Raw genomic sequence first — 19,124 nt, 5'->3', positions numbered from 1 at the left:
TCAGAATTGCACAATTCCCACAGTTCCTACCTTTTCTCTCACAATTCTGACTTCACATCTCGCAAGTAATATTTTCCCCCGTCATGGTTAAAAAACAGGTAATTGCAACTTTTATCTCACTATTTTAATGTTTTCTCTCAAATGCAAGTTTTATGTCACATTCTGAATTTTCTCCTCAGAATTGCAGAAAGTCAGAATTTTGAGATATCAAACTCAGAATTGTAAGACCAAAAAAGAAAAAAAAAAAAGGAAACAAAAGATTTGAGACCAAAAAAAAAGAAAAAAAAATCCCAATTACCCTTTTTTTCTTGTGGCAGAAACAAGCTTTCATAAATTTGAGAGCTACAACGGAATGATTATCTTCAATTTCAGGTACGTGGATTACTTTTATGTTTTTATTTTTCCTTTTAGGAGCTTAAAAACTGTTCATTTTATGTCTTCATTTTATGGAAATTGTGAGCTTGGACAACACATTGTGTTCAAAAAGTCATACAGACTTGGAAAAACATAATTGTGAGTAAATGATTTTTGGTGAACTACTGCTTTAAGGATTATATTCACATACAAAATCCATAGTGATATGGTAAAACTGCTCATATGGTACAGAAAGTACAGACGTCATCCATGTATGCTCTGTATGTCACAGTGTGTAAGGGGGCTGCTACCACGAGGCTTTATAGCTAAACTAAACACATGAACGGAAGTGAACACCTATCTAGACCTCATATGTCATGGTCCTAGGCCTTCCCTTTCTCCACCTCCACACCGGCCATCTGAGCGTCTTCCTGAATGCTGACAGTCGTGCTCGGGGGACAGCAGCTCAGCTGATGCTCCTTCCAGTCCTGCAGAAAGATGGGTCCAAAAATAAAGAGGCTCTAAGCGCTGTGATGTGACGGTGATTGCTGGGGCTGGACTTACCTTCCGCTGACAGAAGCCAGAGCAGTAATGGGACTTTATGGCAGCGCAGCCCGCACACTCACTGGACGCGCCTCTCGACCGCAGTTCACACACCGTGTGCTGGAGCACAGAACAAACATACTGGTGTCACTATTAAGAGAATCTATCTATCTCTCTCTCTCTCTCTCTCTCTATCTATCTATCTATCTATCTTTTTCTTTGTCCTACAAACTTTCAAACTTTATGGTTTCAACTTAAAAAAATAAATAAATAAACTTTACTTTTAAAATATAAAATTAATTAGTCATGAATTTCTACTTGCATTCAAATATTAATTGCAAAAATTCAGTTTAAATTGGAATTTAAAAAGCATTAATTAATTTCTAATTGTTCTGAATAAATAAATAAAAAACTAAAAATTTGTCCAAACAACTTGTGCTATTATTGAGTCTTTTATGTATATAAATATATACGCTGAAATAACGGTGGCTGTAAAGTAATTTTTGCCATTATGGAAATAAATTATATTCCAAAATATATTATTACAATAGAAATGCTATTTTAACAATACTTTACAATACTACTATTTTTTGAGTGAATAAAATCAAATTTTATATATATATATATATATATATAATATATATATTCAAACTGCAGTGGGGGTTATTTTGATTTAGTAAAAATAACAGCTAAATAAAGAACATCACTAAAAAAAACCACATAACTCATTATTTAAACATATTAAAAAAACATGTTTTTTCATTGTGCATTTCAATGAATCTCAACCAAACTGAATAAATACTATTTCAGAATTTTAAAATTATTATCATATGCATTAATCATTTTTAGACTTAAAATGTTGTGACAACTATTAATATACAAATTTATGTTGTCAAAAGCATTGTGTACAAACATTGAGTAAAAACAGTGTGAATATCAAAGCACATATATCTCCCGCCAAGAGCAGCCTGGACATTCTGCAAAATCTTCTCTTTAGTGTTCAATAGAGAAATACATGTATAGAACAATACACGGGTGGGTAAATAATGCCAGAATGTTCATTTTGGCCTCAACACAGACTAGCATTTTAAACAAGCAAAGACTCTGGGATCTATTGGCGTTTTCCTGTGGAGCATCTGTGTGTTTTCAGCTGCAGGTTCTGATAGTCCTGCTTCACTCTCTCTCTGTCACATCTGAAGTGAAGCACAGCGGGTGATGGTGTGTGACGGTCAGTGTTTCTACACCGCCGGAGTCCGGCCCGATCGCCACACACACATCTGAGAACGCAGATCCCCACATGAGCCACATTATAAAACTCAGAGCTGTGATGAGCCACGTTCAGTGCTGTGGGGAAATATTCAATGCACTTGCATATCTGTTACTAAGGCTGTTTGGCAAGAACAAACAACCCACAGTTAAACTAATTTTACTTGGTTAGACTAATATTATTTTGAATTATATAACTTAGTGAATGCAATAAAACATCTAAAAAAACCAACAACACAGATATTGAACAACACAAGAAAATGTAGAGCAAACCTTAGCCAGGGTTACTATAAAACTAAAACCATAAAAAATTGTTACTTGAAATAAACATTAACTGAAATCAAATATAAATAAACACCAGCTAGTTATCAAGGCAACATTTCTCCTTTTTTATTTAGCTAAAGTTAATATTTTAATAAGTAATAATATGTTTTACTACTTTAATAATAAGTACTAAATAACTAAATCTAACACTTAATATAGACATTTAAAAAAATGACCAAAACACACAACAAAATAATTATAAACAGCAATACATGAAAAAAATTTATAATATATAACGAATCAAATCCAAAATATTAATAAAAAGTATAATAAAGTATATTAATGATAACAAAATAAACACCGATATGATAAGAGAGAGAGAGTGAGAGAGAGATTTACCTTGATGATAATTTGATTGATTTTCCCCTCGGTTTCTTCACTGAGTGACAGCTGACTCTGAAAGGACTGAGAGAGAGAAACATCAATATGTGATGCTTCTTATACGGGGTCATAAAATAAACTTCTCCCCCTCTGGTACACTTATAATGTCTGTAAAGGTTTCTCCGACCCAAAACAATCATCATTTAATTTTTGCATTCAGTTATTGTGGACTGAAACTTCTCCAACACTAATTGGTTGAAACTTAAGGGGGTCTTGATGACATCAGCAGGAAGGAGAGTTGTTTCAGATTAAAAATGTAATAAATCTTTTATTGGTTTGTCTTTAAGCATATTAAAAACACCAGATAAACAACTTTAAAAACGTCATTTTCACCACAGACAGTGTTGGGTAAGTAATCAGATTACTTCCTTTCTTTTTTTACTTTCAGATTAAAGTAACGCATTACTTTTTTTCAGTAATGCAAATAATTAATGCAACTCATTTATTTACCTAATTAATTGACAAAATAAAGTTAACATAAATATCCTTTATGTATTTAATCCCATTTGTGACTCTGGACAACAAAACCAGTCTTAAGTGTCAATTTTTCAAATAAATAAATAAATATTTGAATAAATAAACTATCCATTGTTGTATGGTTTGTTATGACAGGACAATATTTGGATGAGATAAAACTATTTGAAAATCTGGAATCTGAGGATGCAAAAAAAATCTAAATATTGAGAAAATTGCCTTTGAAGTTGTCCAAATAAAGTCCTTAGCAATGCATATTACTAATCAAAAATTACGTTTTTATATATTCATGATAGGAAATTTACAAAATATCTTCATGGAACACGATCTTTACTTAATATCCTAATGATTTTTGGCATAAAAGAAAAATCTATAATTTTGACCTAAACAGTGTATTGTTGGCTATTGCTGCAAATATACCCCAGAGACTTAACACTGGTTTTGTGCTCCAGGTCACATTTTCTTAACCAGTATTTTTGCTGCTGACTTTCGATGATCCAATTCAACCATATTAATAAGCGAAAAATGACTTTAGATAAACATGACATTTGTATCTTTTTTGCTGAAGAGTGTTGATCTTTCTTCTTCTGCGTCCTATGCTTCATGCAATCCAAAATAACTGAGGTAGGTTTATTCATTTGACTTTTGGTGCGAAAGTGCTTTTACATTTCAAATTGAAATAAACAAGCCCAGCCCAGATGAGAAAAGGCAACACAAAAGTACACGTAATGCATTACTTTCCATAAATGCAATCAGTTACTTTTTTAGGGAGTAACGCAATATTGTGATGCATTACTTTTAGACCAGTTTGGTGGTTGTAATTGTTTGAATAAAGTATTTCTGTCACCTCTTTTCTGTATTTCTCTGGGCTGATGGGGGCATGCGCTGCGCTCTGACTGGTTTGTTTGGCCTGTGTGATGAGGACTTTGAGTTGCTGGACGTTGTTGAGCAGTGTATTGGCCATCTCCTCCAGGTAAAGCCAGGTGCGCTGCTCGGCCGTCTCCAGCCCGTTCATGATCGGCCCTGACGGAGAGGGTTTAGACTGCACCACGGCCAGCGCAGGAAGAGTGGTCAACACTGAGGAGAAACACATTCAAGATGAAGCATAACCGACGTCTCCTGAGTGATGAAACACCTCTGCGCGACTAAATGTTCCTCTGGGACATGATTTTGTAGAGGTACGACCTTGACTAGCACATTTACAGTCTGTCCTCATCTGATCTCCCTTTAACCCTGACCCACATTTCATTTTAAAAGCTTTCTGTTCTAAAAAAGACCAGGCAGGTTCGGGACAGACGGGAAAGGACAGTCTCGACCCAGACGAACAAAACTTCATGCTGAGTACACTTGCTCTCCATTGAATCTCAATGCTGTTTAGGAGAAACAACTGATCTCATTTGTGTTTCTTTGTCTACAGGATACATGAACTTGCCTCAAAATACAGAATCTGAGCTTCTGATTGTTTTAGCTCAAACATCTCCCATAATTCAACACATCTGACATGTCCTGCTGTTCGTAAATTCACTTTATCCCCTTATTTCTGAGATAAACACAACTGCTAACACATGGCTTATATCTGACAAAACATACTTGGGTGTTCACACTAGAGAACTCACAGAACGAAGAGGCTATAAGCAAGAAGAAATATTGTAGCTTTTTATTTTTGGCCTTTTTGTCACTTTTGTTAATTGGGATGGTGGAATAATGAGCAGAAGAGGGCAAAACTGAATCGTGAAATGCCACAAGCCCAGAGTTCCCACATTTTACCAGCAACTTTTCATGATTTTCCACAGTCATTTGTGATAAGGATTATGGTTATAAAATCTATTTTCTAATCTATAGATATGTAAGATCCAGTATGTGTCAAGTCAAGAATCACAATTTAAATGTTATTTTTATTTAAGTCAGGAATATACTTGTAAATAATATACACCATAAGCACAAATGACACATTTCACTTGTGTGTTTGTGTGTAAATATGTGCACGTTTTGTTGTAAAAAAAAATAAAAAAAAAAAATAAAAAAAAAAACAAATTATCTAATTATGATATATATATATTTTTATAGAGACTGCCCTCCAGGGTTATTACAGATGACTAACGGTAAAAAAAAAAAAAAAAAAGAAAAAGTAAAATAAACATGAAATTAAACAAAATAGAAATAGAAATATATATATTATTTTAGCTAATTGCTAAGATATTAAAAAAAAAAGTTTAACTTGATAAGCTAAAATAAAAAAAAATGAAATAAAAATGAATAAAAACTATATACTCATTTTAAAAAAGTAACAAAAATAAATAAATTTAAATAAAAACTGTATAGATGTTTGTATAAAAAAAAAAAAAGAAAATCACAAAAACGACCTAAAATTAAAACAAAAACCTGAACAATTGCTGGTGTGTTACTTGTGTATATACAGTGTTGTGAAAAAGTGTCAGCCCCCTTCCTGATTTCTTATTTTTTGCATGTTTGTCACACTTTAATGTTTCAGATCATCAAACTAAATATTAGTAAAACATAACACAAGTGACCACAACATGCAGTTTTTAAATGAAAGTTTTTATTATTAAGGGAAAACAAAATCCAAAACTACATGGCCCTGTGTAAAGAAGTGTTTGCCCCCAAACCTAATCACTGGTTGAGCCACCGTTGGCAGCAACAACTTTAATCAAGTGTTTGCGATAACTTGCAATGAGTCTGTTACAGCGCTGTGGAGAAATTTTGGTCCACTCATCTATGCAGAATTGTTGTAATTCAGCCACATTGGAGGGTTTGAGCATGAACCTCCTTTTTAAGGTCATGCCACAGCATCTCAACAGGATTCAGGTCAGGACTTTGACTAGGCCACTCCAAAGTCTTCATTTTGTTTTTCTTCAGCCATCCAGAGTTGGATTTGCTTGTGAGTTCTGGATCATTGTCCTGCTGCAGAACCCAAGTTCGCTTCAGCTTGAGGTCATGAACGGATATTCTCCTTCAGGATTTTTTGGTAAACAGCAGAATTCATGTTTCCATTTATCACAGCAAGTCTTCAGGTCCTGAAGCAGCAAAACAGCCCCAGACCATCACACTACCACCACCATATTTTACTGTTGGTATGATGTTCTTTTTCTGAAATGCGGTGTTACTTTTACGCCAAACATAATGGGACACACACCTTCCAAAAAATTCAACTTGTGTCTCGTCAGTCCACAGAGTATTTTCCCAAAAGTCTTGGGGAGCATCAAGATGTTTTCTGGCAAAACTGAGACGAGCCTTTATGTTCTTTTTGCTCAGCTGTGGTTTAGTCTTGGAACTCTGCCGTGCAGACCATTTTTGCCCAGTCTCTTTCTTATGCTGGAGTCATGAACACTGACCTTAACTGAGGCAAGAGAGGCCTGCAGTTCTGTGGATGTTGTTGTGGGGTCTTTTGTGACCTCTTGGATGAGTTGTCGCTGTGCTCTTGGGGTAATTTTGGTCGGCCGGCCACTCCTGGGAAGGTTCTCCACTGTTCCATGTTTTTGTCATTTGTGAATAATGGCTCTCACTGAGGTTCGCTGGAGTCCCAAAGCTTTAGAAATGGCTTTATAGCCTTTTCCAGACTGATAGATCTCAATTACTTTCTGAATTTCTTTGGATCTCAGCATGATGTCAAGCTTTTGAGGATCTTTTGGTCTCCTTCACTTTGTCAGGCAGGTACTATTTAAGAGATTTCTTGATTGTGAAAACAGGTGTGGCTAAAGAAACTGAACTCAGGTGTGATAAACAACAGTTTTAACAGAGGGGCAAACACTTCTTCACACAGGGCCAAGTAGTTTTGGATTTTGTTTTCCCTTAATAATAAAAACCTTCATTTAAAAACTGTATGTTGTGTTTACTTGTGCTATCTTTAACTAATATTTAAATTTGTTTGATGATCTGAAACATTAAAGTGTGACAAACATGCCAAAAAAAATAAGAAATCAGGAAGGGAGACTTTTTCACACCACTGTGTGTGTGTGTATATATATTATCAGCTGAACTAAAAAACTAAATGTATATTCTTAATAAAAAAAAAAAAAAAAAAAAAAAACATTTCCCTTGAATCCTGAAAGGTGGATTTGAACTCACGGTGGCCACATGAGCACCACAGCTCAATGTATCAGAGCATGTGCATCAACCACTAGGCCACTGCTCCTACATCAATACTTTGGAGGTGTGAGAATGTTCACCCATTTTCCTGTGGCAGAAATAAACTTTCTCTGTAATATTACGGTCCAGGGCTGTGGACACTGGACACACTTTTTTTGTGGTTATTTTCACGAATCAGTCCAAGCGAATCGAGGTCAGGATGCTTTAAAAGAGAAGTGCTGAAGCATTTCGGACACACACAGCCTGACAGAGATACAGAGAAGGAGAGAACACTGATTTCCTGAGACACAGAGCACAGTAGTGGATCAGAGACACAGAGCCGCTTTCAATCAGGGGTCACGCTCCCTGGAGCGAAACATCTACACCGGACCACTGCCCTCAACTTCAGAAATCCACCACCAAGATCCTTCCTCTTGAAAAGAGAGTAAGACGAGAACAGAAAGACTTTGGGATAGAGGAGTAGTTCACCCCAAAATGAAAATGTGCTGAAAATATACCCCTGCCTCAAGCCATTTAAGATGTAGATGAATTTGTTTCTTCATCAGAACAGATTTGGAGAAATGTAGCATTACATCACTATTCTGATAAAAGAACATCTTAAAAAAACATCTCACAACAAAAAAAAAGTCAAACAGCTGATAAAAACATCACAATAATCCACAAGTAATCCACACCACTCCAGTCCATCAGTTAATGTCTTGTGAAGTGAAAAGCTGTGTTTGTAAGAAACAAATCCATCATTACATACCATCATTATTCTATAAAAATGCTTCCTCTAGTGAAGAAGTCCATCTTCTGTTATCCTCTCAAATCAAAAGCAACCCACATATTTGTTAAGAACTGTTCTGGACTGTTTTCGCTTGTAAATGGTGTTTGATTTGTGCATATTTCTCTCCTGATTCAGACGAGATGTCTTTTTAACACTAGAGGAAGCAATATTATAGAATATATGAATAGTATTTTAAACAGAAGCAACAGTTTGATACTAAAACGCATTAAAAGACATTAACTGATGGACTGGAGATGTGTGGATTATTGTGATGTTTTTAACAGCTGTCTGACTCTCATTCTGACGGCACCCATTCACTGCAGAGGATCCACTGGTGAGCTAAAACAAAATATTAATTGAAAAAAAAAAACATTTAGCACATGACTTCATACGTCAGATACTGATATGACTGTGAAACATAAGTGGTCTTGATGACATCAGCAGGAAAGGTAAATTGTTTTAATTAAGAGGCTAAAGTTTTCACTGGATCATTTAATAGAATTAAATGAAGTTTTTAAACGTTTAGAAGTTTTTTTTCTGTTGAAAGAATGAAACAGTCTTAATGTCAAATTTGCTAGATGTGCCAAAACAACATTTAGTGAATTTAACAGCATCAAACATTTAATTAACTAATCTAGAAACACAGATGAAATAACGAATGAATCATCGGTTTAGAGACATTCAAATGTCCCGACGTTTGCTCACAGGATGGATTCGAATGGTCCAAACGTGTCCCATATGAGGACAAACCGGACGTACCCTCTGTCCTACAAATGTGCCATTTAACAGAAGTCACCCTCAACTGGACAGGGTACAAAAACGCAGAACAGCTCATTATCAGAGTCTCACGCTGAGCTCCAAACGGCCTCCGTCTCGCACAAAGGGGACTAAAAATAAACAGCCCTTTTTGTTTCCAGCCAAAAACGAGCCAGAAAGAGGCCAATCCTGGGCTTCAGAGGGGGACAGAGTCTCAACCTCCGACGGCACGATCACAGACCGCCCACAGACCAGTCAATGACCCTCTGATGCAAACTGCACACAAAGAAACGCAAGAGCTTTAATCCGATTGGCTGTTTATACTCATCCAGTATACAAGGGGAATCCAGTTATCATACACTTACTTGCATGTTTATATGTAATAATGCCTCAACTTTTGCCAATTTGAACAAATAATAAAAAACGTTTGCCTTACTGGAAGTGGAAGGTCAACCTAAGTGCATTGCATTGTGGGATACAATATTGTGCTCTGTTCTATACTGCACATTTTGGCAAGTGTAGTGAATATGCATACTCAATACGTACAGAAAGCCTGCATACTGTGCACAAAACCCATACTACATACTTCCAAAATAGCAGTATGCAAGTACGCAGTATGGGTTACAGAGGTGGAAAGAGTACAAAAATATTCTACTCAAGTAAAAATACCATTACATGAATGAAATTTTACTTAAGTACAAGTAAAAGTACCAGTCTAAAAATCTACTCAAGTAAAAGTAAAAATAGCTCATTTAGAATTTACTCAAAAATGGGATAGACCAAGGGTGACAAACTCAGTTCCTGGAGGGCCACAGTCCTGCACTGTTTAGATATAACGCTAATTAAACACACCTGATCCAGCTAATCTAATCATTTAGGCTTATTTGAAAACTACATGATATGTTGTGCTAATCTCATGCTGGAGCAGGGTTAGAACTAAACTCTGCAGGAACTGAGTCTGACACCCCTGGGATAGGCCTGTTAATCTCAAACTAGTTGTTTTTAATTAAAGGAATCAGTTATTTAGAAAAAAAACAAATCAGTATCAACAAACTCATCTTTTCAATGCAGAGGAAATGCAGAAGCTTCATCAAAAAAAATCAAAAGATACTTTAAATGTGAAATTAAAATGGGCAGTATGTGTCAGCAAGAAAAAAAATCAAAGTATGTGTCAGCAGCAGTCACTGTTAATAAGTGAGTCATTGTGATTGAACCGAATCATTTTAACGGTTGATTCATTCAGGAACGAAACACTGTCACGTTGCTCAGAGACACAAAACTGTTTTTATTATAATTATTTTTCGTTGTAGAAATAGAGCAAAAACAGGCAATATGGTGTCTAAAACGCAAGGTTCTTAATTAACTTGTTTATTGACCTGTTGTTAAAAAAAAATTATTATATGTAATCATGCTGATTTTTGGAGGAAAAGACGGCATTCTTTGTGTGATTTTGATTTACTATATGAAATGATATAAATATATACATTTTCTGCCCTATATCTTAAATTTTGTGATCATTCTAAATGCATTTTAGCAGACTGAATCACACAGTGAAAGAACACACTCTAAATGCGCGCGCACATCATTAAAACAACAATTATGATATTATCGCAGACGATATATATCGCACACTCCGCACCAGTCTTTTTGGCTAATTTGTGCAAAACCTCTTGCTAAAACGTCAAAGCTTCATTTTAAGAACCAATGCAGCGATGCAATTATTTAGCTTACCTCTACATGCTTGCGAAGGGTTAATGTCTTGTCGAGATTTTATAAGCTGCTAGTTTGGTCTCTCTAGGCAAACACAGCTTACACTAATAGAGCATAAATATGGCCAGGAGTTCACTTAATTTCCTTCGAGTTCAACTTCAGAATATGACGGGGTTTCGTTTTCAGCAGTGTCTGCACCACTAACTCCTGCATCTTTCTTGTGATTTTAGCGCTAGTTTGCCCTCCTGTCCATTATTTACTGCAGTAGTTTCCAGGGAGCAATATTTATTTATTTTTTACTCAGTAATTAATGTGTTTTAAAATGTAGCGAAGTACTATACTTCAACAAAATATACTTAAGTAAAAGTAAAATTACAGTTTTTAAAAATTACTTTAAAAAGTAGAAGTACACACTGTCGGAGATGATGGCCGCCGTCTCTCCTGTCGCTGTTCGGTCAAAGGTCAGCGTGCCTGATGTGGTGTTTTGTCCGGACGGAGTCACTGTAACTGAGAGCAGACAGACAGTCGTGAGCCGTTTCCGGTGTCTCCTGAGAGAATTACTCTCTTTGCTGATCTTCATGAGAGACGTCAGACAGACGATTTCAGACAACACACAACAGAGTCACACCTGAGAGTCAGAACCACTGATAAAAAAAAAATATATATATATTCGGATACTGGAATAAGATTAAATATAATACTTACACAAAAAAAATTATATAATACACATTTGTATATTTATATTATTCATTTACACTTTTCAAAGGGTTTACTATTTAGAGGCAACCATAAAAATATTCATAATTTTATTTCATAATATATTTTTATTGACATGTTTTATTCCTTTGCATATTTTTTTCACATACTATTAATATTTTATATTAATATTACTTGATTCAAATAAATTCAATAAAACAATCACAAATAATTATAAATAAAATAATAATAAAAGAAATAAAAAAACAAAAAACATTATTATCTGCATCTAACTGAAATACAATATTCATTTAATGATAAATAAAAATAAAAAAAATTCAGCCAGATGCAGAAAATTATGCATTTTGCATTTGAATGTATTTATTTTGTTTGTATTATTTATTTTTATTAATTCATTAATTTCTGATTTATATATTATGTATTATTTTTTTGTTTTATTTCCGTCAGAAGCAGAAAATAATGAATTTTGACTTTGGATTTCATTTATATATTTTATAATTATTTTATTTATTTAGTTTATATTTTTAAGAATTTATTTGATTGTATTATTTTATTTATTTTAATTTATTATTATTATTATTATTATATATACTTTTATATATTGTGATGTTGTTAGTTGTTGGCCGACATAAAAATTATTTTTAAAAAATTTATTCTGAATAACTCATGGTGAGTTAATTAAGAAATTAAGTCAATTTATTTTCATTTAGCTGCAAAAGGATTTTTTTCTCAACTACATCAGAATCTGGATGTTATTACCAGGTAATCAGTGTTTGACTGGATGTTAACATATAGAGGAACAGGGGAACATTAAGGCTCTTACATGTTGCTCCAGGACCCAGGGTGAAGTTCTTTGGAGACTGAACTTCCTTCTTCTCAGGAGAAGCTGCCCGCTCGCTGTCCTTCTTCCTTCTTTTATAAGGGATGAACAGTCTGACGGGGCCCGTCTGTAGGGCACCAGAATCCAGAATTAGTCTCTAGAGCAATATGACATCACGACTGAGACTTCAGACATTACTAATTACCATGGAGACGTTCTCTCCTCCGAAAGATCCCTCCTTCGTACACTGGAGGAGAAACAGGCAGAAGAAAGTTTTATTATACAAGAAAGACTTTTTCATTTAAGATACACGGATTCACATGCAACATGCTTACACTGTATATTTATCTTTTTGCAGAATATTAATATTTAAATCTATATGATTATTCTTTTACTGTTTTATAATAATGTTTTTATAACAATATTTTATATAATTAAAATCTATAATAAACATGCATATATCTGTATAACTGAATTTCACTCACTGATTTAGACACAACCATAACTTTTTTGTATTAATTTTTTTTTAATCCTTTTTACGTTACATTCATTTAGAAATATATTGCTTGTTTGAATATATATTTTTTCTGTTTTTAATATTTAACCTTATGACTTTATATTATTGTATAATAATAATACTTATATAACAAATTATGTATTACATCGTGACAATTTATAATACAATATAATTAATATATAAATACATAGTTTCACTCAAAAAGATTTACTGTCTAAACATGGCCATCATTTTTTATTTTATTTCATAATACATATTTTTATTCAGATTTTTGATTTGCATATGCATTCTTATATATTAATGTTATAATAATGTTTAAATAAATATTTTAGATCTGTATATAATCAAATTTTTTTTTATATTACTTTTTAATAACAGTATCTATATAATAATAATTAATATAATATACATTTACATATTCACATGTTTCTCTCAAAAACGTTTAGGGACAGATTTACTATTAGCTTAGATTAGTGTTTTGGTGTTAAAATACTACCGTTAGAAGTTACTAAAGATGCGCAGTGAAGAATTAGCGCTGTAAAGGCGTAGACAGAGTTATTTTTGCAACTCACCGTATTGAATATGCATTTCCCTTTCAGACGCAAAATTTATGGCAGGAGAGTATTAAAATGAATCGTGCAATTCAATTTACTAACGTCAAATTGCTGGTATTTTTGCCATTATTTAACACCCAAAAATAGCATGTCTTAATCTATTTCGTAGATCCCCTGCACCTGATGAACATCAGCTCTGCTTATTTGTAAGTACGCTAATTTGTGCTGCGCTTGGTATATTACGTCAGCCAATATTTAAATGAGATGTTGCGTCTGTCTTTAATTTGCACGTTGTGCAGAAATTTCCACGCCCATCCACGCCGTTTTGGAATTGCACTCTAATGCTAATTTGCCCCGTTTAGTAAATTTGGCATTTATTATTTAGACACAACCATAATTTTTCTATTTATTTATTACTTTATTTAGTATATTAGTATAGTATTTTTAAATCAACATTCTTGTTTGATTTGTACTTATTATTTTATTGCATTGGTCATTTTCTCAAAAATAATTTTTCATCTTTACTCTGAGTATGTGATAACCCAGGTCAGGGGTATGATTATGATTATAATAATGAGATTGAGTCACCATGTCACTCAATGTTGACACATCATCACAGCAGGCCGCACACGTACAGGACGCTGCATGAGGGTTCAGGATACGCTCCTGTCAAAACACACACACACACACACTTCAGTCAAACATGGCAAAAGATCCGGGCTGTTCTGCTAAATGAGTCCCTAGGGATTTTAATTTTTTTTTGGGAAGGGTTCCTACTGTGAGCTGTGTATGTCTGTGCATATTCAGTTTCGATTGTGTGTCTGTGTGTGTGTGTGTGTGTATGTGTGTGTGTGTGTGTGTGTGTGTGTGTTTGTGTGCGTGTGTGTGTTTGTTTGTGTGTGTGTGTGTGTGTGTGTGTGTGTGCTGTGTTGTGTTTGTGTGTGTTTGTGTGTGTAGGGGTGTGTGTGTGTGTGTTGTGCTTGTTTGTGTGTGTGTGTCGTGTGTGTGTGTGTGTGTGTGTGTGTGTGTGTGTTTGTGTGTGTGTTGTGTGTGTGTGTGTGTGTGTATGTGTGAGTGTTGTGTGTGTTTGTGTGTGTGTGTGTGTGTGTGTGTGTGTGTGTGTGTTTGTGTGTGTGTGTGTGTGTGTGTGTGTGTGTGTGTGTGTGTGTGTGTGTGTGTGTGTGTGTTTGTGTTGTGTGTGTGTGTGTGTGTGTGTGTGTTGTTTGTGTGTGTGTGTGTTTGCGTGTGTGTGTGTGTGCGTGTGTGTGTGTGTGTCTGACCTGAATGAGACACTGCAGAGGTCGGCCAGCGTAGCGGATGCTTCTCTTCCAGTCTTTGCTGCTCGCTCTCCCTGACATACCCTCAAACTCAGTCGGGGTGTACCAGTTATTGTTGTGTTTGATACAGTGCCCTTTTCCCCCTGAGGTCAAAGGTTAAAGATCAGTCACTGGCTATGTCCCAATTCCTATATTATGCATCCTAAATAGTCATGAGTGTGTCTTAAGTCACGCTACAAAGAAAACAGTATACCAGAGCAGCCCAAATAGTATTCCATTTTTCAGTGGATTTCAAAAGAGTTATGTCAGTTTATAAAACACAGCATTAATCGTTAGATCAGCTCAGGTCAATTAAATAATTTTATAAACAGATACAACTTTTTAAATACATTATAATACAATAATGTATTAGTCAGGGTTGAAATCAACAATAACAGATTAATAAATGGTTTACTAATGTAGCTAGTGTAACTAATGGAATCTTATGATAAAGTGTTACCTTATTTTTGTGTATTATTTCGCACTTTCATGGAATCATTATCATCTATTGAATTAATAACCTTAAAATTCATTATTTGAGGTGTATTATTAATTTAAAACCTGCTGTGAGAACTTTCCCTGCAGTTTTTTTTTACTATTGTGATATTTCACTGCTAAATAAATAATAATATTAATATTAATAATAATAAAAATTTAATTTATAAATTAATAATAATTTTAAATGCTCAAAAATTAAACCACATAGTAGTATTGTAATTTTAGTTGTACTTTAAATCTAATTTATAATTATTTTATTAAATACAATTTTTATTTTAAAGTGAAATATTACAATAGCAATACATCTTATTTTTTATTTGGTCATTTTTATATATTTATTCAGGAAAAAATCAGGAAAAAAATAACACTAACAATAATAATAATAATAATATTTTATAGCCATATTTATTATAATATATAAATCACAAATCCTGACCAAATTGTGCAGCCCTACAAACAAGAAAACCAAAAAAAAATTTTTGTATGTGTGTGTGTGTGTTTTAAATCAATTTTTTTCCCCAGAAATAATCACAATTACATTTCCCCCCCAAATCGTGCAATGAACATACTACTGTGTAATATAAGCATACAAATGAGGATGCAGCCTTTGTTACTGTAAGTACTGTCCTGATAGCTTCTAACCCCACAGACGATCATGTGTTTGATCTCCTGCACACTTCCTGAGAGGTTTTCAAACAGGTCATGGACACACAGCTGAATTCGGTCGAGTGCCGCCCTCTTGTGACGGCTGTGTACCTGAGCCCAGTCTGTTTTTGTACAGAATCCCGCTGGTGTTCCTGCAGCGGACCGGAAGCTCATTGTCATAAACCGACGGATCCCAGTTGTACTTCGAGACGTCCTTATCGTGTCCAGACATCAGAGGGGTGCTCGGGGTTTGAGGGCCTGAGAGGGAAGAACACACACGTATAGAAATACTGCAGTTCATTTAAGACAAAATAAATCAAATTTACCAGGTGTCATAGGTGTCGCGGTGCCCTTCAGCCCTGTGGCGTCCACGATGCTCCCATCCGTGTGCACCACGATCAGTGTGGCCTTCTGGGTGCTCAGACTGTCTCCGATCTGAAGCGTGGTTCTGCCGGTCTACATCAATCAGTTAAGAAATATTAAATATGACATTGTCATTTTGATTCAAAATATATCTCTCCGTACATTTACTTCACAATAACCATAAATGAATGTACTACGGTAGTATCATGATTACTTTGGACTAAAACTAAAACCATAAAACAATTTTTGTTACTCTAAATAAAATAAACCCTACTTGACATGAAATAAAATATAAGACATTTGTATTTCATTTCAGCTAGTTGCCAAAAACCTTTCTTGTTTTCATTTCGTTTAACCTGATGTACTAAAACGATTACTGAAATAAAATGAATAAAACCATTTTGAGAAGTATATATTGCATGAGTCATAATATTAATCAAAAAAAAAAAATTAAAATACAAAAAATAAAAATCATGATTACATACAGCACACAGTAAAAATGACATGAATAATGCATTGGGCAAAAACATAAATATATATATATATATAAATAAAATTAAAACTAATAAAAATGGCAAACACACACACACAAAAAAAAAACCTAATAAAAAATAAAACTACTTCAACCTACTCATAAAAACTATAATAGCATCTAAATGATACTAAAATAACCGTGTTTTGGACATTTAAAATAGTTTTATCATGATATATATAATAGTTTTATAAATATAGTTACAATGCAATGCCACCGTTTTGATTTATTTAAATAAGTTCAATGAAAAAAACTTCCAATGGTGAAAAGCAAGCAATTAAATATATAAACCAAAACAAAAAATCAGCCAGACGAGAACTACAAAAATATAAAATGCATTGTTTTTTTTGGGGGTTTTTTTTTATATGTGTTTTCAAATGAATGAAACATTACAATAATGTTATTTAACATTATTTAAAGTTAACATTATTAAATACTTTCAGACTTTTTTTTTTTTTTACATTGATTATAAAAAAAAAGTCATCCAAATAAAACTTTTGTGGACATGCAAGATGGTTTTATCATGGTATATTAAATATATATATGGTTTCTATCATGGTTTTATCATGGTTATTTTCATCGGACACCATCACTGTAACATGGCACTGCCAGTATTTTGTTTTGTAAGAGTGTGAATTAATTTGTTTCATTAGTTTTCTTTCCTTCTTTCCTTTCCAGTCCTTGTATTTTTCAAAATAATGTATTGTGCATCACGTCAGTTTCAAGACTGTTTAACATGAAATCATTCATAGGTTCAGAGGCTGAAGTGCTGTATCTTACGAGCACGTGTTTGAGGGATGGACGCTGCTGCTGTGGACACTGTGGAGGTGAAGACAGTGTCATCTGAACTCTGGACGTCCCCAACAGTGACGGCTGTCACCAAAAAAACACAGACAGATAACAATGTTCTTCGAGTTTGTGCACATGACATACTGAACCAAATACACATGTATATATCAATAGCCAACAACACATTGTATGGTTCAAATAAAAAAAATATTTTTTTTTGTTATGCCAAAAATCATTAGGACATTAAGTAAAGATCACGTGCCATGAGGATATTTCCTAGTGCAAAATATATCAAAACTTAATTTTTATTAGTAATATGCATTGCTAAGAATTCATTTGGACAACTTTAAAGGTGATTTTCTCAATATTTAGATTTTTTTGCACCCTCAGATTCCAGATTTTCAAATAGTTGTATCTCATCCAGATATTGTCCTCCTAACAAACCATACAACAAAGTAAATCTATCAGATGATGTATAAATCTCTCTCTCTCTATATATATGATCCTTCAGAAATCATTCTAATATACTTATTTGCAGCTCAGTTATTATCTTTTTTATTGCCATTCATTATAAAAACAGTTAACAATGTTATAAACATTTTTGTAACATTATAAACGTCACTTTTGATCAATGTAATGCGAAGGAAATTATTACTAAAGAGTCTGATGTGAGGAGAACTGTTTGCGTTTCCCCCAAACAAACACAAGATATACTAATATTAACGTTGGTTAAACAAGCCTTATACTAATCAGTCTAAAAAAGATAATTAAATGGGTTAAAACACAGTATGATGTACGCTGAAATAGATTTTCATTGTTATGGATAATCAATTATTCGTTATAAACACAAAATCAGCTGATGCGCATGCGCACACTGACCTGCAAACGCGGTTTCGCCATCGTCGGGGTTCGGTAGGGATTCGGTGATGTCGATGTTCGCCGCTTCTCCCATCACAGTCATCGTGGCGACTTCGGCCTCCGATTCGGTCTCCGAGCCCGCCTCCTCTCCCGCAGACGCGTCGCCCAGCCGCAGCGCTTTCGCCGCCTGTTCGGTCGCGTCCATTTCACAACAGCGGGGCACGAAAGCAGCCGAAATTTTCCGAAGGATTGACGAGGCGAGGCGCGCGTGCCTCGCGATTTGTAAAGCTGCAGGTGTCCCGCGAGAGCTTCGTCAACTTGCACGAATAAATAATGAAATTATTAAAACGCTTTTTTTTCTTCGGGTATGAAAGAAAAGAAAATGGTTGCAGGATAATGGCCTCCGAGTGGCTTTACTGGGGACGGGGGATCAACACAGGAAGGAGATTAAGCGGAAATTACCGAATCAAAACGGAAATTACCGAAAGAACACGACGTAGCACGAAACTACGCTCGACATCAGGCGTAATTTGTAGTCAAAAGAGACAAATCTAGATTTCTTAAAGTTGTTGCAAGGTTTATGGCATTTAACAATTATTATTAATGTTTATTTAAATCCTTAAAGCAGCTGAAATGAACACCTTAAAACTCTGTCAATTTTTTTTGTGTTTTTTTTATCCATATAAGCGGATAAATATATATATATATATATATATATATATATATATATATATATATATATATATATATATATATGAATAAAAAAGATTAAAACGGTGAAAAAGCAAAAATAAAAATAAATTTAAAAATGCAGTCAGTATTCACTTTAAA

General features: G+C 34.2%; 1 protein-coding gene across 1 annotated transcript; it reads right to left on the bottom strand.

Annotated features, from left to right (window-relative positions):
• Positions 1-274: 274 nt before the first annotated feature.
• Positions 275-18,919, bottom strand: LOC109085738 (deformed epidermal autoregulatory factor 1 homolog). The gene is made up of 14 exons (XM_042752802.1): positions 18,315-18,919; positions 17,433-17,519; positions 16,960-16,964; positions 16,078-16,207; positions 15,863-16,009; positions 14,573-14,712; positions 13,881-13,958; positions 12,427-12,468; positions 12,225-12,348; positions 11,099-11,191; positions 4,190-4,419; positions 2,827-2,892; positions 919-1,017; positions 275-842 (listed from the first exon to the last, which is right to left on the bottom strand). Exons 1-14 carry the CDS (start codon positions 18,496-18,498, stop codon positions 738-740), a joined length of 1,530 nt encoding a protein of 509 aa, XP_042608736.1. The 5' UTR covers positions 18,499-18,919; the 3' UTR covers positions 275-737.
• Between the last annotated feature and the right edge of the window lie 205 nt (positions 18,920-19,124).

This window comes from Cyprinus carpio, chromosome B25 (genome assembly GCF_018340385.1).
Source record: "Cyprinus carpio isolate SPL01 chromosome B25, ASM1834038v1, whole genome shotgun sequence".
In the NCBI taxonomy this organism is placed as follows: domain Eukaryota; kingdom Metazoa; phylum Chordata; class Actinopteri; order Cypriniformes; family Cyprinidae; genus Cyprinus; species Cyprinus carpio.
The sequence above is the reverse complement of the archived record's forward strand: the minus strand, read 5'-3'. Positions and strand labels throughout refer to the sequence as shown.

Bases quoted from the DNA above. Each gene is read 5' to 3' on its own strand.
- LOC109085738 (XM_042752802.1), bottom strand. From the start codon at position 18,498: ATGGACGCGACCGAACAGGCGGCGAAAGCGCTGCGGCTGGGCGACGCG. The intron at 17,520-18,314 runs GTCAGTGTGCGC...TTTTGGTGACAG, and splicing joins TGGCGAAACCGCGTTTGCAG to CCGTCACTGTTGGGGACGTC. The intron at 843-918 runs GTAAGTCCAGCC...ATCTTTCTGCAG, and splicing joins CTGGCTTCTGTCAGCGGAAG to GACTGGAAGGAGCATCAGCT.